Below are 21,923 nucleotides of genomic sequence, written 5' to 3'. Positions count from 1 at the left end.
TAGTCATTATCTAATGAACCAATGAAAGAAAACCGCTCAGAACCATGCCTAGCATGTAATGAGCCCTCAATAATAGCTCCCTTTGTTGAGCATTTACTACGTGCTCAGCACCTTACAGGGATGCTCTCATTTAATATGCCCAACAACACTGTGGGGTAGCCTTACTATTTCTCCCATTTTATGTATGAGGAAACTGGGGCACAGAGAAGTTCAGTAACTTGCCCAAGGTCCCACAGCAAGTGATGGAGCCTGGGCTCAAATGTAGGGCCTTCTGTCTTCAGGCTGTGTGTCCGTTCCACCACACCAGCATTAGATTCAAAGGTGCAGTGGGTTTCTTTGTTAGGCCGTGTGCTGCCTTTTGGAGACTTTTATAATAATCCTCTTGAAGGCAGGGGCAGGCTCAGATGACCCCGGGAGCCCATCTCTGGCTTTTGCCTCTCGGCTTTGATGCGGCCAGGCCCTGCCTTTTTAGGTTTCTTGAGCCTCTGCTACTAGGATATGAAGCTGTGCGGCCTTTGCCACCTCCCGGATGTTTATCTTTTGTACCCAAGGCTGCGAGGAAGGTTCTGCGGCAGCGTCCAACAGAGCCTATGGCTTCCCCACTTCTGAAGCCACGGCTTCCCTCCCAGGGCCAGTTATATCCCCTCTAGGCCCCATCATCATTCTACGCACTTGAGATCAGGTTCCCACCACAGAGGCCTCTGCACCCCTAAGCCAGGATCGGCTGTGCTGTAGCCAGCAGCCTAGAGAGGAGAGGTGCAGGCTGGTCTCTGGGCCCTGCATGATGTGTGAGGAGGGACTTCGGGCTTGTCAAGCATCCCTCAGCTCAGAGCTGGCATTCTCTAGACCTGAGAGTCTCGGCCTCAGGTAGTCACCAGAAACCCCTGCAGAGAATGGACTAGATGCAGATAGATGCCAAGTGTTAGTAGACCGAAGAGTGGCCCCCAAAGAAAACAGGTCCTAATCTCCTGCAACCAACAGATGTTATTTTATAAAGAAAAAGGGTCTTTGCAGATGCAATTCAGGCAAGGGTCTTGACACTGGGAGATTATCCTGCATTATCTGGGTAGGCCCTAAATCCAATCACAAGTGTCCTTATAAGAAAAGGGAGATTTGACACACACAGACAAAGGAAGAAGCGATATAAACACAGAGGCAGAGATTAATGTAGCCACAAGCTAAGGAATGCTAGCAACCACCAAAAGCTGGAAGAGGCAAGGAATGGGCTCTCCCCTAGATCCTCTGGAGGGAGCACAGCCCTGGGGACACCTTGATTTTGGACTTCTGGCCTCCAGCACTCTGTGAGAATACATGTCTGTTGTTTTAAGCCACCAAGTTTGCGGTAGTTTGTTACAGCAGCGACAGGAAACTAACACACCCAGCAAATGGCAGGAACTCAGGACCCTGCATTTCAACCAGTTCCCCGGGTGATTTGTTGTTGTTGTTTGTTTTTTGGGGTTTTTTTTTGCGGTACGCGGGCCTCTCACTGTTGTGGCCTCTCCTGTTGCGGAGCACAGGCTCTGGACGCGCAGGCTTAGTGGCCATGGCTCACGGGCCCAGCCGCTCCGCGGCGTATGGGATCTTCCCGGACTGGGGCACGAACCCGTGTCCCCTGCATCGGCAGTCGGACTCTCAACCACTGCGCCACCAGGGAAGCCCCCCCGAGTGATTCTGAGCTCCCCCTGCTGAAGATTGAAAACTAGATGGAGTACCTAGACTGAAATTCCTGGAGGACTGTGAATTCTTACTCTCCATCAGTTTTTCTCCTCTCCTATTCAAATTGTGAGAGACGGGAGCATGTTGCGTGTTTAAATGCTGATGGGAAAGTCCAGAGAGGAAGTGGAGGTTGAGTTATGGGACCGCCGGGAGAGCAGTGATGGGGCCAGTGCCCAGGGAAGCAGGGGCGGGGTGTGTGGAGGAGGAGACCTTCCTCTCCAGGGTGGGAGGGAAGATGAAGACTGGGGGATGTGCAGCTGTTTGTCCTCAGCGAGGACACTGTTACTATTTGTATATCATTTTTGCTCTGCTTGCGCCTCCGTGCTCCATTCATGGACCCCGCAGCCCTCTAAATCACCTTCTTCAGAATGTGTGACAGGAAAGCCAAAGAAGGCTGGGTGGTCAGTCACACGCACCTGCTGGCACTATTAGGGGAAGTCACCTCTTCACCAGTACCCCTTGGCACTTGTCCCATTTCAGGGGATTTATATAATCACCCGTTGGTGGGGTGGACTTCCACACAGCAAGGGACTTGTCCTTTGGTATAGCATGGCTTACCCTTCCCTAAAAGCATTGACCATACCCTACCCATGATGCCTTTGTCTCAGTTCCCAAGGGATGTGTCTGCACACTTGGGAAACCGGGAAGCGGTCCTCTGTGTGATCTGGCCCCCAAGCTCCCTCCCTGCCCCTGCCAATTGTGCATGATGCGGAAGGGGGTGGGATCATCGTAGAAAGAGGAGGCTGCATCACTGCAAATAATTAAGTCCTGTGGCACCAGTTGCAGGTTTGTATTAGGTAGGGTTTTCCAGAGAAACAGAACCACTAGGTTGTGTGTATGATCCAGGAAAGAGTCAACGTTGCAGCTCAGATCTGAAGGCAGTGAGCTGGGAGTTTCCCTGTTTTTCGGAGGAGACCAGTCTTTTTTTCTCTTCAGGCCTCTAATTGATTGGATGAGCCCTACCCACCTTATGGAGGACAAATTGCTTTACTCAAAGTCCACTGATTTAATTGTTAATCACATCTAAAAAATACTTTCAACACCCAGCAACATCCGGACTACATATCTGGGTAATATATGTTTGACCATATCTCTGGGTAGCTGTGGCCTAACCAAGTTGACACATAAAATCAACTATCACAAAGTGTATTTTTTAAGCATTTACATTCCCGGGATGATGCTAAAACTGTCATGAATACAAAACACCTATCAGACAATGGGATGGGAGCTTAGTTCATAACAAACTCCCTAAGAATGGGATATGATGTTTCATAAGATTACTGGAAAACTAAAGGAGAATCCTGGTGGGAGGCAGAACCCACCTCCCCCAATAAAAGCCGAAATCACCAAACACCTGTTCTCCCAGCCTCCCCTACAGCTTGGTGCAGTCTTGTGACCTAGGTTCAGCCAATCCAACAGAGCCCCCAGGTTTAATCAGGAGGTCCAGGTACAAACAAGCTCCTTCTTCCCTTCTGTTGTCTCCTGGGCCTCTCTCCCCTCTTGCAGCTCTCTCCCTCCTTGCCTCACCTTCTCCCCCTTAAACATGATAACCAAATTCACCGTCCCTGGTTTCTGGCTTGAGTCATAATACTTCCTAGAGCCTCGTTATTTAAATATGGTCAATAGATTGGCAGCTGCATCATTGCCAGGGAGTTTGATAGAAATGCGGAGTCTCGGGCCCTTCCCCAGACCCACTCAATCAGAATCTGCATTTTAAAAAGGTTCCAGACTATTTGTACGCACATTAATATTCGGGAAGCACTGACCTAGCCCACACCATTGCCGCCTCCTACTCCGGGCTGTCTGCATGAACCACCCCCTCAGGCAAGCCCACCATACTTTGCACAGTTGGGCTGTCACTATAGTAACCAGCCATGGCCACCTCTGACCTCTGCCATCATCTTCCTAGCTTTGTTATCACAACTACAGTGAGATTACAGTGAATATTGCTATAGAAACCAGCACTGGATATTGTCTACTACCAATGCTGCTGCTCGTCCTTCACTCCCTGTTTCTCTGAAATTGTGAGCCTCCCAAACCACAGTCAAATATCTAAATTCCTCTCCAGCCAAAGAAAGACTCAACAAATAACAAACATGAAAAGTCGGAGCCACACAATTTATAAAGGAAAAGCATGGCAACTGCAGAGATTTGCTTTGATTTGAAAAGAGAAGACGGAAGCGTTGCTCTGTGTAGCAAGGCCTTTTCTTCCATCTGGCAGAGAGAAGGTTGACTGATGCTAAAAACGTTGGTGATGATGATGATGACAGCTACCGCTTATGAGCACTTTCCTGGTACCAGGCACCAGGCTACATGTACCTCATCCCATCCAGTTCTTACAATAACCCTCTGTGTTAGTTTCCCATGGCTGCTGTAAAAAACTGCCACAGGGACTTCCCTGGTGGTCCAGCGGTTAAGACTTCACCTTCTAATGCAGAGGGTACGGGTTCAATCCCTGGTCGGGGAGCTAAGATCCCACATGCCTCGCGGCCAAAAAACCAAAACATAAAACAGAAGCAATATGGTAACAAATTCAATGAAGACTTAAAAAGATTTTTTTTTAAATTTTTAATTAAAAAGAAAAAATCTGCCACAAACATGCAGGCTCAAAACAACACAAACTGAGTATCTTACAGTCTGGGGGTCACAAGTATGAAATCAGTTTCACTAGGCTAAAGTTCAAGTGTCGGCAGGGCTGGTTCCTTCTGGAGGCTCCGGGGGAGAATCTACTTCCTTGCCTTTTCCAGCATCTGGAGGCCACCTGTGTGCCGTGGCTCCTGGCTCCTTTCCTGCATTAGTCCAACTTGCTTCTGTTGTCACATCTACTCCCTCCTTTGACCTTCTTGCCTCCCTCTTCTAACTTGGCTTGTGATTTCATTTGGGGCCCACCTGGATAATTCAGGACGGTCTTCCCTACTCAAAATCCTTAACATAATCACATGTGCAAACTCTATTTCATCAGGTAACATTGACAGTTTCTGGGGATTAGGATGTGGACATTTTGGGGGGCCATTACACACCCTCTGACATAGGCACTGTGTCAGCCACACCCTCTGACATAGGTACTGTTATTATCCCCATTTTCCCGGTGAGAGAAGTGAGGCATGACCATCGGAATACAGTCATCCTCCATATCCGTGGGGTCCACGTCCACAGTTGGTTGAATCTGCAGACGCAGAACCTGCGAATACAGAGCACCAACTGTACCATGCCATTTTACGTAAGGGACTCGAGCATTCTCGTACCTGTGGAGGTCCTGGAACCAATTCCCCATGGATACCAAGGGACAACTGTCCTTTGTTCAAGGTCATGCAGCTTGAAGGTGGAGCTGAAATCCAGCTCTTAGTCAGCCTGTCTCCAAAGCCCAAACTTCTGACTTCTGCATGGGACAGCTTTCAAATGGCTTTAACTTATCCACTATTGTCCCTAGGAAATGAACAGAAAACCATCACACTCTAAAGAGTGTGAGCTTCCAATAGAAGCTCCTCTACCGCAGACTAAAACCTCAAGGGCAGGGCAAAATGTAAGTCAAGCCACAGGCATATTAGTCTGCTGGGGCTTCCATAATAAAAAAGGCGGCTTGTACAAAAGAACTTTATTTTCTCACAGTGCTGGAGGCTGGAAGTCCAAGATCCAAGTGTCAGCGAGTTTGGTGTTTTCTGAGGCCTCTCTCCTTGGCTTACAGACTGCTGCCCTCTTGCTGCATCTTTTACATGGCTGCCCCTCTGTGTCTCTTTGTGTGTCCCAGTCTCCCTTCTTATAAGGACACCAGTCACACTGAATTAGGGCCCACCCTAATGGCCTCATTTTAATACAGTTACATTCTGAGGTTCTGGGGGTTAGGGCTTCAACATATGAATTTGGGGTGGACACAGTTCAGCCCATATCAACAAGTAATGCTTGGACCTCAGGAACAAGGCAGTGTAGGCATCCGAGATGAATTCCAGAGCCCTGTGAATGCCCTCATTCCCAGCTTTAACACTTGATTCACATTCTCCACCCCCATGTCTCCAACCTCACCTGCAGCGACCCTGTCAATACCCTGGCTTAGTCTCCTGTGGCTGCTGTGACAAATGGCCACAGACTTGGTGGGTTAAAACAACACACATTTATTCTCATACAGTTCTAGAGGTCAGTAGTCCAAAGTCAGTTTCACCAGGCCAAAATCAAGGTGTCAGCAAGGCTGTTTTCTTCTGGAGGTTCTGAGGGAAGAATCCATTTCCTCATCTTTTCCAGCTTCTAAATCTGCATCCCTTGCATTCCCTGGCTTGTGGCCCCTTCTTTCATCCTCAACCCAGCAGCAGAGCATCTTGCTTCCATATCACCTGTGTTGAATCTCCTTCTGTTTCCCTCTTATAAGGACCCTTGTGATTGCATTTAGGGCCTACCTGGATAATCCAGGCTAATCTTCTCAAGATCCTTAGCTGACTTTCTTTTGCTATCGGTATTCATAGGGAACTGACCGGATATCTTTGGGGGCCATTATCCAGCCAACCACAGTGATCCTTCCTCACACATGTCCTGGCTGCCCCATCTGTCCTGGAGGGCCAACTAGGACATGATGTGTATGAAAGCCCTTGGTTGAGCTGTAAAGGTCTTTTCTGCCTCAGGGCCTTTGCACAGTCTGTTACTGCCACCTAGAACATCCATCTTTATACACACACATTCACGTATGGCCAATTCCTTCACATATTCAAGGTTTTGTCACCTCCTCAGAGAGGGCTTCCCACCAATCTATGTCAACCCTGTGTATTCTCTATCCCAGCACCCTGGCACTGATCACAGTTTGTAATTGCTTTATTACTTGTTAGTTTATGGGTTTCTTATCTGTCTCCCTGTTAGACTGTTAGCTCTATGAGAACATGGATGCATCCTGTTCTCCACTCCATCTCCAGCTCCTGGAAGCATACTTGCAATATGGGTGCTCCCTAAAGGATTGTTGGATGAAAAAATGCTGTTAATAGATGACATTTTATCAGTTACACACCCATGGCCAGGTTTGGGTTTTATCCTTGAAGGTTCTGCCTCTGAGTATGCCTGTGGCTCAATATTCCCCAGATCCAACCATGACCTCTTTTTGGAAGGGTCCTATTTTCTAATCTCTCCAAAGCTTTCTGTGCCCATCACTAGGACCTTCATGTGCTTCTTCCCATTTTCCCTGATCTGCACACTAGACTCACCCTAAGTCCCCAGGCAGCTGACTATTTTGATAGAATCAAAGAATTTCAGAGTAGGAAGGAATCAAACAGACCCAGGGTTGGCCAGCTGTGACCCACCATCTGATTCCGTGAATAAAGTTTTCTTGGAACACAGCCAGCTCTGTCATGTATGTATTTTCTGCGGTTGCTTACTTACTGCGAAAGCAGAGTTGAGTAGTTGCAACAGAAATTGTATGGCCCATAAAGCCTATTTACTACCTGGCCCTTTACAGGAAAGGTTTGCCAACCCCTGAAATAGACCCTCAGATCCAAACCCGCCCACTTTACAGATGAGAGCCAGAACTTGACAGACCAGAACCAGGGTCCTGCTGTGAGCTCTTGGCAGATTCAGGACTAGAATTCAGTTCCTCAGAATCCTGAACAAACCAGGCCCTCGCACATACCCCACCATCCTCTTTAGCACCCAGCCCCTCCCCCGCGAGACTCCCTTTCCACTCTGGGTGGTCACCCTCATCACCAGCGCTCTCTTCAGCATTTCAGAAAGGCCTCACCCATGTATGTCCTTGAATCTGGGCCCAACAACCTTCCTGAGCCGACTTGTTCTCTTGACGCTGCAAGAAACCCATCTAGGCTTTCTTTTCCCTTCTAGACCCTCTGGTCCCACTCCTACAAACCTTCTCTTCAAAAGCCTTAGCGACAATTTTTTTTAGGGTTTACTTCTTTTTAATTTTTTATTGAAATATAGTTGATTTACAATGTTGTACCAGTCCCAGGCTCACAGCCAAGTAATTCTTTTTCAGATTCCCTCCCTACTACAGGCTACTACAAGATACTGAGTAGAGGTCCCTGGGCTATACAGTAGGACCTTGTTGGTTATCTGTTTTATATATAGCAGTGTGTAATTCTAATCCTAAACCCCTAATTTATCCCTTCCCCCCTTTCCCCTTTGGTAATCATAAGTTTGTTTGCTATGTCTGTTGGTCTATTTCTGTTTTATAAGTAAGTTCATTTGTATCTTTTTTTAGGTTTCACATATAAGTGATATCATATGATATTTGTCTTTGACTTATTTCATTCAGTATGATAATCTCTAGGTCCATCCATGTTGCTGCAAATTGCAATATTTCATTCTTTCTATGGCTGAGTAGTATTCCATTGTGTATATGTACCACATCTTCTTTATCCATTCATCTGTCAGTGGACATTTAGCTTGTTTTCATGTCTTGACTATCATAAATAGTGCTGCTGTGAACATTGGGGTGCATGTATCTTTTCGAATTATAGTTTTCTCCAGATATATGCCCAGGAGTGGGATCGCTGTATCATACGGTAACTCTATTTTTAGTTTTTTAAGACCATAGCAACAGTTTTAATGGCCACTGGCCTGTTGAATGGACCGTGTCTCCCCTCTGTTCACCTCAGGCCACCTGCTCAGGGGTTATTAAACCTGGCTTGCTCCCAAATTTCCAGAGGAGCTTATTTAGAATACAGATGCCCAGGCCCCATCCCAGACCTGTTGAACCAAAACTCTGGTGGTCAAATTGAGGCCTTGGCAATTTTCACACACACACACACCCTTCCTAACCTCCCCCAACCCTTGACCCTGCAAGATTCTGAGGTTGAATCTACTTCACTAAGCCATGAGCTTCTTGGGCTTCCTCTAGGTTTTAGTTACTACAGACAACTTCAGAACAAAGTCTGTAGCCAGTGGAACATTGTTGTCTTAAAAAATATATCAGGAGAATACAGTATTCTCCACCCTCTCCTTAACTCAAGACCCTAGCATTCTTTCCCATCTCCAGCTCCTCCAAAAGAAACATCACAAATAATACTATTTTTCTTTCCTTCTGAGTAGCCAAGATAAGAAGATTTTTAGATGAGTTGCTGGCAAAGAATTCATGAGCTTATGAACTATTGAGGTCAGAGTGACAAAAAGAAGGCAATGATGAAAGGGAAAAATAGGTACATAGAAAATTCCAGAAGAGGCCGGAATCCTGGGATTCAAGGTTTCTTACTCTGGTGCTCGCCGGCTGTCTTGGTAAAGGTGTTATTTTGAAGGCACTAGAGCCTCTTTTTCTCCTCTTTGGTATTCATCAGAAGTTGGCTGTGTGCCCTGGGCCTCAGCATCTAACATGAAAGGCAACCGCCGAAGGACAGTCTGTGCTAGAGACGCAGCGCCCCCCGAGGCCGGGAGTTGTGGGCTATGCTTTGGGGGGCACTGAGCAAAGAAAAGGCAGACCAGGGCTTGGGGGTGCTGCCTCTGAAAATACAACCCAGAGGGGCATTCTCTGAGTACCCGGGGCTGGTTTTAGCAGCGATGGAGACATGGTGACCAAAATAAGTCCTGCTCACCTGAGACTGTAGAATCCAATTCAATTTCAAGTCAGTGTGTTTATTGAGCGCCTGATTAGGTTTAGGTGATGGAGAGGCTGAGAGAATGAGGACGACAGCCTAAGCAACAGGCTGATCTGGGCAGAAATTCCCTGGGAGCCTGCCCCACAGGTCCATGGGTCCAGAAGCTTGATTTTATCTGTTTCACCCAGTAAGGAATTGATAAATCTTAGTCCATTTCATGAACACATTATTTATTAAGTGCTCACAGCCTGCCAGGCTCTGCCCTGGGAGTAGGGATGGGGCTGGATTGGTGAACCCAGCAGTTCCAGGTCCCTGCCCCATGGAGCTTACATTGTAATGCGGAATCTGCAAGGCTGATGGGTAAGGCCACTGGGGTGAGGGCTACCATGGGAGGGGTCCATGCTGGGAGGAGTCTTCAGGAGAAATGTTTAGGGAGAGGTGGGATTCGAACTGTGGTTTGAAGGTTAAGTGGGGTGTGGCTTTTTAAAGGGCTGGAGGCCTTACAGACAGGATTTTGAGCTGCAATAGCAGGAATGAAAATGGCATGCCATCAAAGGTCCAAGACAGATCAGCTTCCCCTGGTGCTGGGAAGGAAGTTGGACAAGAGAACGTGGATGGGAACCACATGGGGTTATAGCACATAGGCTATGTAGTCAAATGTCTTGGGTCTGACTCCCAGCTCTCGTACTTGCTAACCTTGTGATCCAGGGCATGTTACTTAACCTCAATAAACTTCATTCTCCCGATCTAGAAAATGGATAACTAGCTTGTAGGTTGGTCCTAAGCATTTAGATGAGATCACGAATGGGATTAACTGAGATGAATGTAAAAGCTGTTTAATCTTAACATTGGATAAATAGGTTGCTTTCTAAGAAAACTGGAACCTGCCACCAAAACGGCGGCGGAGGGGGGGGAAGCTCGTGACATCTACATACTGTGAGGGGGTTGCTGCCTTGGGTAAATAAACCCTTTATTTACCAACCTTTTCTCCCTCCCGTGGCAGCCATGCTGGACTGAATGGCACCACCGGGGCTAGGGTAAGGCAAGAGGGCTGCTAGAACATATTTACTTGATCTGACCCTCTTAAATTTTGCACCCAGGCGCCCCATGTGCCTCACCCTGGTCATAACCATGTTGAATGGTAGGACACCTGTTTGATCTACACTATGCGTTTCTCAAAGTGTGGCCCTTGGTCTACCTAAATCAGTATCATATGGGCTGCTTATTAAAATTATATTCGCGGACCCTATGCAATCAGCATCACTGGAGATAAGGCCAGGGAATCTGCATCCCCCACCACACACACACACTCACACACACACACACACTCAGTCACACACACACACACACACACACACACACACGCTCAAAATCAGGTGATTCTCAGGCCCTATACCATACCTTAGTGCAAAAGTTCTTCGAGTTTGCCCCTCCAGCCCGGCAGCATCAGCATGGCCCCAGAACTCATTAGAAGGGCAGATTCTTGGCCACCTCCCCTGATCTACTGAATCAGACCCTCTGGGGGTGGAGCCCAGCAATCTGCATTTTAACAAGCCCTCCGGAGAATTCTGATGTGCGTTAAGGTCACCTGGGGGATGTTTTTAAACACTACCAATGTCCAGCCCAATCCTAGATAAATTAAATCAGAATTCCTGGGGTAGGACTCAGGTATCAGTATTTTCCAAAAGCTCCCCTGCCCTCAATCCTAACGTGAGGATGGAGTTTTTGATAATCACCGGAAGAAATAAGAAGATGGCACAAATGTATTACACTTCGAAAGTTATAGCTCAGCCTTAAGCATTATTGTGAATTCTGGCGGTGAGTTGCACCACTGCTGTGATCCCTTGAGCCCGTGGGAGCAGGAGACTTCCCAAAGCTTCAGCGGTGCGGCCGAGGCCCCAAAGTGCCACCCCTTCCTCCCCCGCACTTTGCTGGCAGTTCTGGGCTGCCCGGTCTCTCCAGGAAGGCTCCTCGTTTCCAGACGCTAAAGCCTGCTGGCGGCTTGGTGCTTGGGCAGAGCTGAGGCCTGGGAGAGCTCCAGAATGATGACAGGGAGCAGCTAGGGGTGGAAAGAGAGAGTAGGAGGACGATTTACGATTGGCCTCACCATGGGGAGCCCCAAGTCCTAAAAACCCCAGGAGTTGATTGGATTTTATACTAAGCACCCGACTCTGTGCATGGTGCTTTAAGTGAGTCATCTCCTTTATGTTCACATGACCGCCGAGGAAGATTACACTCACAGAAGAGTCACATCGTGGCCTTTCAGTCACATTATCCCCTTTTGCAGATGAGGAAACTGAGGCCCAAAGACTCAGGACAGCCTGCCCCGAGGTCACCAGTGCGGTCCGGATGTCTCCAAAGGTCCTCCCACTTTGAATTGAGAGACAGGGTGTCCAGGGAAAAGGGGGTGGGGATAGGGAAGTGGGGGGGGGTCGGCGATGAGCGGTGGGGTGGGTCTGAGCCGGCAGCTCCCGCCGCGGCCCCCCTAACGCGTCTCGTTCCCTCCCCCGCCGCAGGCCCTTCCTCGTGCTGCCGCCACTGATGGAGTGGATCCGGGTGGCCGTGGCGCACGCCGGCCACCGCCGCAGCTTCTCCATGGACAGCGACGACGTCCGCCAGGCCGCCCGGCTGCTGCTGCCCGGCGTGGACTGCGAGCCGCGCCAGCTCAGGTAGGGCGGCGGGCGGGAGATCGGGGGCGGCGGGGCGCAGGGAGGGCGCCCTTCCCCGCACACCCAGCCCGCGTCCGGGTGCAGGGAGAGCGGGCGCAGCCCGTGGGGCTCGGGGCTGGTTGCGCCCGGGGCGGTATGCGCCGGCACCCTTGCCGTCGCTGAGATCGAGGCTTCGCTGGTTTAAAGGACAGACGCCGGCTTAACAATGACCAGGTTCCTCGAGTTGCAGGGATGGAGGAGGACGGGAGCAAGGCTCTGTGGGAAGGCTCCTGATTCTTCGATTGCAAGATATCAGTGTGCCTTGATTCGATTCATATTCTTTCTTTTCTATTCTCCTTCTTCCTCTCTCTCCCTCCCTCTCCCCCTCCCTCCCTCTCCTTCCCTCTCTCCTTCTCTCCATCAGAAGTAAATTATTGTCTTCCTGTAGTTTTCTAGCAAAACCTTGCAGAGTAGAATTTCTGGCTGGGTCAGAGCCCGCCTGTGCTTTTTCACTTGCACGGGGATGGAGCGACTCTCCCACCATCTCTCACGCCTGCATCCAGGTCTCTCCTGCATCAGGGTGGGAATTATTCGCGGGCTGCTCAGAGACCCCTTGCAGGGGGGCTCACATTTATCCAAAGTGAAAGAAAGGAAACAACTCGCTCAGCTGAGTCAAAACCTGGTTCTAAACGCAGAAAATACAGACACACAGACATAGGTGTGTGTGCATATGTGGTGTACCTTCTTGACTGCCTGCACTGTTGTCCAGGTGGTCATTGCCACCATTTTCAAATCCCCATTGCCCACCAGATGAGACACTGTCCTTCCTCTAAACTTCATCTAGCCTGTGATGTGGCCAGGCTGCAGAGATGTCCACCCTTCCAGGATATGATTGGAGGTCTTCAAGGAAAGAGAGGGTTTGCAGTATGAAGTATAGCCCATTGAAGGCCCAGAGATGCCCTGCAGCCCAGGAACATGCAGGGGCCTGATGGACGTCAGCAAGCATTTATTGAACGCTTACCATAAGCTGAGCACTGTTCTAAATGCTTTACACAGATTAATTAATATCGAATATTCTCCAACCTGTATGAAGTGGGCAATATTATGCCCACTTTACAGATTAGGAAACTGAGGCACAGATAGGTTAAGTTACATGCCCAAGGTCACAGGACTTGTAAGTGGTGGAGCCAGGATATGAATTCAGGCAGCCCAGACCCCCAGGCCCCCATAGTTCTAACCACTGAGTCGTACTTTCTTCAGGTTTCTGTCTAGACAGAATCTGTCTATGCCACCATCCCTTACATCTTGTCACCTAGAATAACAAGAGGTCTCAGGGAGAGAGACAAGGGAGCAGCCACTTATTGAGCACCTACTATGTGCCTGTTATTAATTGCAACAAGACATTTGCATTCATTACTTGTCTCCTTTGAGCCCTGGGGCAGCCTCCTGAGGTTAGTATAAGCTTCCCATTTTAACAGATCGGGAAGCCGTTGCTGGGACAGCTTATAGGTGGAGATATCAGGGATGCGATCCTTGTAGCTCGTATTCCAAAGCCCATCCTCTGCCCACCAGACTCTCCTGCCTCCTGTTTCATGGGCATGGCTACGCTACCTGCAGGCTCACTCCCACTGCCCGTGCTCACTGTCCCCAGCTCCGACCTGGGATGACCTTCAGACTCCAGCTCTCTTCCTTGCAGCAAACCTGAAACTGCTGGGTGGCAGGGAAAGTAAGATGCTTCCTTAACTCTTGCCGACAAAGCACTTCTTGTTTGTCATGCTCTCAGGAAACCCCACAGCCTAAAGGTTAGGAGTCTGGGCTCCAGAGTCCTGTTGCCTGGGTCCAAATCTCACCACCATGGCTAATTAGCTGTGCAACCTTGGGCAAGCTCGTTAACCTCTCTGGACCTTTTTCCCTACCCATAACTTGAACATAATAATAGCATCCCCCTCGGAGATTGGTGCAAGCACAAAGCAGGGTCATGAACGTGAAGGACCCACACAGACAATGCCTAAAAGGAAGTGAGCATTACCCTAAACCTCTACTATCCCTGCAGTAATAATGCAGGCTCATACCTAGGTAGTGCTTTATCTTTTCTTTTTAAATAAATTTATTTATTTATTTATTTATTTATGGCTGTGTTGGGTCTTCGCTGCTGCGCGGGCTTTCTCTAGTTGCGGCGAGCATGGGCTACTCTTTGTTGCGGTGCACAGGCCTCTCATTGTGGTGGCTTCTCCTGTTGCGGAGCACAGGTTCTAGGCACGTGGGCTTTAGTAGTTGTGGCACGTGGGCTCAGTAGTTGTGGTGCACGGACTTAGTTGCTCTGCGGCATGTGGGATCTTCCCTGACCAGAGATCAAACCCATGTACCCTACACTGGCAGGGGGATTCTTAACCACTGCGCCACCAGGGAAGTCCCGGTATTGCTTTATCTTAACACTTTCTCATGTGAGCCTCAAAACAAACACTCTTGCTATCTGGGAAGGTAGTGCTTCCCCATTTTACAGAGGAAGAAATCAAGGCCAACAAGATTAGGTAACTCTTCCAACGTCACACAGGTACTAAGTGACAGAGTTAGGAGCCGAATATCAAACCCAGACACCCAGAGATATAACCAACTTTTCTGGTCCTCACCCTAGACCTAGAGTCAGCCCTCTTGGTGGATGCTGATAACCTTCTTCCAGACGCTTCTATTTCATATGCTAATTCCATAGACTGAACAGGAGCTCCAAGGGCTGCTGTCATCTCTATGCTCTTTCCCCAACACAGAGTTTTGCTACATGGTCTAGTGACCAGATATGTGCCGTTTGACAGTCACACCAAGGATTTCCATTTCAATGTCTGTCCAGTTTGAGGCATCAGCCCTGCCATTCGGGATGTGATTGTGATCACCTGGCAGGCCAAGGTGCACACAGTTAGAGCAGCGAAACAAAGGAAGTCAGTTCCACTTGAGTCTCTAGGCTATTTTTAGTGATTTACCTCGCAATTCTTGACTCTTTTGTCTCCAGGATGATGATTTGTGTGTACAAACTATACGAATTGATTGTTCCAGCCAAATTTTCATCATTTGGAAATCATATTCCAAGAGAAAACTAAAATATAGTGTTTCATTATAAATTTTCCTAAATCGTAAGTGTAAGACAAGTTCCATCAACTAGACCAAATTCAGTACATGATACAATGAGCCAGTTTGTTTTTGTTTTTGTTTTTTAAAGAGTACCTATTTTTCAGTCTGGTCAACATACAGATACATCTATACATATATCTCCCAATCACATTTAGTGTGACGTGAAGTAGGAATTACTGTCTCCAGTTTTCAGGGGACGGGATCAAAGAAGTTTTGTTCATTCAGATAGCCAACAAATTGGTATTGGACGCCTACCTTGCACTAACAGTCTTCATGGTGTGCCATCCCCAACAATTCCGCAAGGCAGACTTTATTATCCCATTTTACAGATAGAAGCACTGAGGCTAGTTGCGGTTATGGGACTTGTCCAAGGTCACACAGCTACTGTGAGGCAGATGAGGTGTAGGATGTAGGACTTGGCAAGTGGACTTGTCTTTCTACCCTCCCAGACATTCATCTTCAAAGTTGCCAGGCAGGCTCCTAGTTCTGACTCACTTGGAGCCAAACATACCTCTCTAAGTAATCAGCCTTAGAAAAGTGTGGGTAGTTTGGTGTTCTAACAGATGCGGGAACTTGGGACGTGGTGTTGGCAGCTGGAGTGTCAGTGACTGTTAGCACATGTAATTACCTACCAGCTGGCTGAGGCTTCCTGGTGGGGAGGCAGCCTGGACACCAGCTGGGACAGAGCAAGCAGAGTCAAGGAATTCCAGGTCTGATGCTAGCGCTACATTGGTTTTCACAGTGACCTTGGTCAGTCCTATGGGGGCTCTGCTTTTGTCTTTATTCCGCTACAGTAAAGCCTCACCATGGCTATTGGGTTTATACCGAAGGAACACCATTTAATGCAGCTGTAGATTGTAAGCTGACAGAGGTGACCCATTTATTCTTCCTTAATTAAAGTATCAGATCATTGAAACCTGGGAATTTGGGCCCTTTCTTTTCTTTTTCCTGTCCTTCGGGAAGTGGGGGAGGAGGGAAGTAAGAATAAAGGAAAGAACAAATAATACATCCTGGAGCAGTTTGTACATTTTCTTACTAGGCTTTGTACATTTTCTTATTAATAACTGGTTTTGAAACATTTCAGAAATACAAAGAGTGAATACTGTTGTTTTCCCCATATTTTTAAGGGGCAGTTTTTCTGCTCCAGAGTGAGGCTGTGTTAAAATAACAATAGTAAGGGGTGTTCTCAAATCCTATCTTAGCTGATAAACGGCACCTACCAACAAGAATTGGGGGTTGTTAGAACGATGAGCTCACTCCAGGAAATGGTTAATCTTTTTGCAAGTGTTTCTTAAATTCAAATCAGAGTTTGAGCAGTCCAGAATGGATGTTTGGGGTGATAGGATGCTCAGAGTATCAGGACGGAGACCTGGGTCATTATGTTCTTTCCTTTGCTCTTCTGGTACATTGTTTTTGAGCACCTAAGCCCAAACCCCACACTAGATGCTCTCATCTGGGTCTGTTGCTTTCTAACGGGTCACCTCTGGCAGGTCATCTTGCCCATCTGACAGGGCCAGGTTCATCTCCTGTAAAGACGGGGGTGACAACTGCTTCGTGGGGTGGGGAACCTCAGTAAGAGGTCACATATGAATTTTTAAAATTGCACCACTGCTTGGTCTGCCCCTTTTAACCCTTCCCAGGTCTCCTTGGCACCTCTTGAGGTTAATAGGTTTTGTTATTTGTCTGGTTTGGGTCAAGGTAGGTTCTGAGCTGAAGTTTATGCCACAGCAGCACCTGAAGTGAAATTCTGGTGCCTCTGAGACAGAGGGTTCATTTGCCAAACATGGGCCGAAAATGTATTGGGTGCTGATGGCCCATCAGAACCTGTGTGGGACCCAAGTCAGGGAAAACCCAGCTGCTGCCCATCACATAGGAAGCAGGCCTGGTGCTGCTGGAGCCACTGGTCCTAGTTCCTGTAAGCACCTGTGGCCCTTTAAGAAGAGGAGCACCCAGATGAGGGGAATTCCAGCCCTTGGTGTCAGAAGGAAAGATGCTCTCCACCCATTCCTTGCCCCATCTGTATGGAGCCAGGTCTTATTCTGGGCTCAGAGGAGACGGAGTCCCTGGGACTTACTTGCTGCTGGGGAGACACCAGTAATAGACAGTAGCCAACGGATTAGCAAAATAATCTCACAGAGTCTGAGTACTACAAAGAAAGTGAAACAGAGTCTGGGGTAGAGAGGAGTTGAGGAGAAAAGAACAGGGCACCTTGGGACCTCGGAGAGGAAGGGACAGTGTCACAGGCCTGCTGTAAAGGAATACTTGGTATCCTGGCCAGGGGCTTATGGAGAAAACTGGGGGTCGGGGGGTGGGGGGAGATCTGGAGCTGCACCCACGCCAGCCATTTCCCTTCGTCAAGTCCACATCGACCCCTGAATTCAGACCTGGGCCTCCCTGTTCACTCCCTCAAAAGGTCACCTGCAGAGGCCGAGCACCTGGGCCCTGCACGCGGCTCTGTGGGGCCCTGGAAGGCTCCGCAGCCTCTCAGAGCCAGACCCACGCTCTCCTCTCCCCTGGAGAGCCCTTGTCCTTGCTGCTCCCCAGCCTCTCCGGCTTGAAGCGCAGCCTCGCGATGCCACAGCTCCTTCACCTCCAGCGGGCATTAGGCCTGTACTGCCAGCCCCCGAGTGACCCCGTTGGAACCACTGCTGCCCCTGCACTGATGTCAGTGCATTAGCGCCTCCTGCAAGACAGGAAGCCGCCCTCTCCCTGACCCCAGGAGGGCTGCTCTTGGGCTCAGCTGTCCTCCCTAACAGTGTCAGGGACAGGCCACAGCACAGCTCCAGGAGCCGAGCTGGCGAGGCCGCCCTGCACTCAGCAGACACAGGCCAAGCACCCGCTGTGCACCTGGCCTATTGTGAGTTAGACTGGAGGTTGGTAGGCAGAGAGGTCGAAGGAATTACAGAAAAATCTGGTAAATGCTCTAACAGAAGGCAGTAAAGATCTAGGTCTGGGAGAGCTCGAAATGCAAGAGGTACCGTTTGATCTGAATACTGAAGAACAAACAGATTTATCAGGTAGAGAAGGTGAAGCTAGGAGAGGAATGGAGAAAGGGCATTAGAAAAAATAAGTCTACACAGAGGGAACCATGTATGTAAAGGCCAAGGTGAGAATGTGTGTCGGAGGAAACAAGGAATTCAAACTGAGAACACAGGATTCAACCAACACTGCTCTGAGCACCTCCTGTGGGCCAGGCCCTGGACCAGGCATTGGCTACAGTGCAGAAAGCCGGGCTGAATTCTGCCCAGGGAGGGCCTTGTATGCCACGCTGAAGACTTTTGACTATATCCTGCGGGAGGTAGGATCCGTCACAGATGATTAAGTATGGGACTGACATCAGAGTTGTATTTTAGAAAGGGGGGCTGGTGGTGACAGGGAAGATGGGCTGAGGTGGGCAGGGGCCTCGAGTCAAGGAGTTCTTGCAGGGATCCAGGTGAGAGATGCTGACAGCCGGAGTGACGCAGAAGCAGTGGGGATGGAGAGATGCTAGAGAAACAGAGAAGGTAGAAGCAGCAGGCCTTGGGGGCACATGTGGGGGGAGGGACTGAGCAGTGTTAGAGGTGGCCCTGGTGGGCGGGGGAGAGAGGGGCCTGGGGAGTTAGTGTTTCATGGGTACTGAGTTCCAGTTTGGGAAGATGAAAAGTTCTGCAGATGGATGGTGGTGATAATTGCACAACACTGTGAGTGTACTTAATGCCACAGACCTGTACACTTAAGATGTTAAAACGGTCAATTTTTATGTTATATATACTTTACCACAGTTTAAAAGATTAGTCCTGGTGTGTTATCAAGTGAAAAGGATCATAAAGAATAGCGTATGACATGTCACCCTGTGTGAAATATATACATGAGTATTTGCTCTCCGTGGTCAGACTGTGTCTGAGAGGGTAGGTATGAAACCAGTAACCAGAGTCATAGCCAAGGAAGGGAATTAGAAAACTGGATATATCGGTTTTCTATGGCTGCTGTAACAAAGTACCACAGACTGGGCGGCTTCAAACAGCAGTCATTTATTGTCTCACCATTCTGAAGGCTAGAGGCCAAAATCAAGGTGTCGGCAGGACCGTGCTCCCTCCGAAGTGTCTGGAGGCGGATCCTTCCTTTTCCTTCCAGCTTCTGATAGCCCCCATGGTCCTTAGCTTGTGGCAGCATCGCTCCAATCCTTGCCTCCTTCTTCACATGGCTGTCTTTCTTTTCTCTGTTTCTCTGTCCAAATTTCCATCTTCCCGTAAAGGTCACCAGTCATGCTGGATTAGGGGCCACCCTAACGACCTCATCTAGTTTGATTGCATCTGCAAAGACTCTGTTTCCAAATAAAGTTACATTCACTTCACAGATGCAGGGTAGGGTGGTTAGGACTTCAACGTATCTTTTGGGGAGTACATAATTCAACCCATTACACAGGAGTACAGAGATGGGAGGGAAACTTACTTGACTGTTGGACTTTGTAGCATGTACGTGTGATACCTCTTCCCCTCACCAAACTTTTATGTTAAAAATTGACTCGGAGGGCTTCCCTGGTGGCGCAGTGGTTGAGAGTCCGCCTGCCGATGCAGGGGACACGGGTTCGTGCCCCGGTCCGGGAAGATCCCACATGCTGCGGAGCGGCTGGGCCCAAGAGCCATGGCCGCTGAGCTGGCACGTCCGGAGCCTGTGCTCCGCAACGGGAGAGGCCACAACAGTGAGAGGCCCGCGTACCGGAAAAACAAACAAAAAAAAAAAATTGAGGGGAGTGTGTAGCTAGGGATGCTTTTAACAAATACAGGACAAGGATAATGTCAGAGTAGTAATAATGGGGTCAGTTTTGAAAATGTTGAGTGCCAGATGCCGCCCACTTGGTTGTCCATGGAAATGAGAGTCTGTGTCAGGCTCCTCCATCGGAGGAAGGTTGCCAGGGAATTAAGTGCTCGTGTTATCATCTAATTAGAGAAGCAGAACAGAGTGGCTAGGAGTGCAGGCCCTGCAGCCTGACTGCCTGGGTTCCAATCTTGGCTCGACTGCTTACGCTCTGTGTGACCTTAGGCAAGTTACTCACCTCTCTGGGCCTCAGTTTCTGTATCTATATAATAGGCACAATAGTATACCCACCTCATAAGGTTATAGGAAGAATTAAGTAAAATAATATATATAAACCATTTAACACCATGTAGCATGAAAACCAGGTAGCATACTTGTGTCATAGTAAATGCACATTAAATATTAGTGACTATCCTTACTGCCCTACTCTGGACCAAGAAGGTCAGCTCCTCTCGATTGCCAAAACCAATCGCCTCAACTTCCTCTGAGAGAGAGGAGAAATACATATCTTGAAGAGATGTGCTAGTCTACCGTCAGGAATATGGTTTGTAGCCCACGCTGCAGTCAGGTGGTCTTGGCCCTTCTACCACTGCTGGTGGCTCAGTCCCCCCAGCGTGCAGGAAGACAACCGGGGATGACTGGCTTGGGGGCCACTGTCCCTATTCCAGTGACTTTAGAGTTCCCCTGGATACTCAAGTTTTATATTTTCTCTGACGTGTGAGATTTTTGAAAGCCATCATTGGCTGGAGTCCTGAACCTTGTCCAAAGCAGTTGATCATACATCACCAGCTGCATTTGCAATCTTGGATGAGGTCACTAGCAGGAAGAGATAAAAGAAGGGAAGAAAGACACGTAGACAACAAATCTGGTCCCTCATCAGTGGGGTCTTGTCCCAAGTGAGCAGAGATTAGGGGAGGAGGGCATAGAATATTTCCGAAGAAAGAGTCACAGCTTGGACTTTATCTCAGAGAGTAGCCTCCTTCTCTCTTTAGGGCTGGGCCAGAAATCAGTTTCCTTGATTGGGGTACCTACCACAGGGCCTGGCACATAGCTGGGGCCCAGTAAATCCTTGTCGAATGAATGAATGATGCAAAAGGCTGTCATCAAGTGTGTTGGTGGTACTAGAAGTGACAGACTAAGACGTCCTGGACTAATTCAGAGGCAAAAAGGCTTCAACATGGAAACAGTGGTAGGTAGGTGAGATGCAGGCGTGGAACTCAGAAGAGAGGTCTTAACTAAAGAGGCTTTTGCGGGGTACGCTGGCAGACTAGTGGCCCCTGAAGTCATGGGTGGGGCCGAAGCCCAGGAAGAGGACCAACAAAGAGGCGTCATCATGAGATGAAGGAAGAGGACTCCCAGGTCCAAGAACAGCCTGAAGAAAGCAAGGTAGCAGACGTAGGAAACTAAGATGGGGAGGGGTCACCAGGATCCAAGGCTACCCACAGGCAGAGACAATGCAGACCAAAAGGAGGCCACAGGGCTTGGCAGTGCAGGAGCCACCAGCTCCCTTAACGGCAGTTCCGACAGCCCGGTGTGGGCGGAGACCAGATCGCGGCAGCAGACAGTTTGCCGACACTTGGAATTTGTTTGGCGTTTCCAAGTGTTAAAAGCAAAAAAAAAAAGAAACACATTTGGTGCTTACAGCAACACAGAGAACTACATCTTAAATGGCATTTGGGGCTCACTTCCAAACTGGGGCTTCGGATTCAGGCTGGCAGCTTGAGAGTATATAGTTTGCCATATGGGATCTGGCTTCCTGGGAACAGGGATTTTGTGGGGGGGGAGGGGTTTCCCCTCTTGAGTCTGTTAAATTTCTGTCAAAGACGCTTAGTTACTTATCTGTGAGCAAATCTCCCGAACTCTAGGTTAAAATATTAGTTACACAGGAACATTATCTGCCCTTAGCAATTAGCCAGTCAACCAGTACTTACTGCAAAGCCATGTCCTGATACAAAGTCCTTCATATAAGGTCATGACAATGGTGTTTTGGGGTAACAATGGAAGAGTGGGTACTATCCTTCAGAAAGTTTGCAGTCATCACAACGTTTGGAGCATATGTGCCATTTTTCCAAAGTGAACTAGCCTCTCATCAGCTCATTAAATCACCCTATGAAAGGTTAAGAAC

The 21,923-nt window shown here is 48.7% G+C and overlaps 1 protein-coding gene across 2 annotated transcripts in view; it reads left to right on the top strand.

Annotated features, from left to right (window-relative positions):
* The window catches only part of ABTB3 (ankyrin repeat and BTB domain containing 3), a 303,807-nt gene that overhangs the window by 223,148 nt on the left and 58,736 nt on the right, over nt 1-21,923 (top strand). For both annotated transcript variants that reach the window (XM_024732211.1, XM_024732210.1), the window contains exon 4: nt 11,747-11,899. In XM_024732211.1, the coding sequence (XP_024587979.1) occupies nt 11,747-11,899 (153 nt within the window). The remainder of the gene's footprint in view (nt 1-11,746; nt 11,900-21,923) is intronic.

Source organism: Neophocaena asiaeorientalis, unplaced genomic scaffold (assembly GCF_003031525.2).
Source record: "Neophocaena asiaeorientalis asiaeorientalis breed wild unplaced genomic scaffold, Neophocaena_asiaeorientalis_V1.1 scaffold418, whole genome shotgun sequence".
Classification (NCBI taxonomy): Eukaryota; Metazoa; Chordata; class Mammalia; order Artiodactyla; family Phocoenidae; genus Neophocaena; species Neophocaena asiaeorientalis.
This window is presented reverse-complemented; position numbering and strand designations above follow the sequence as displayed.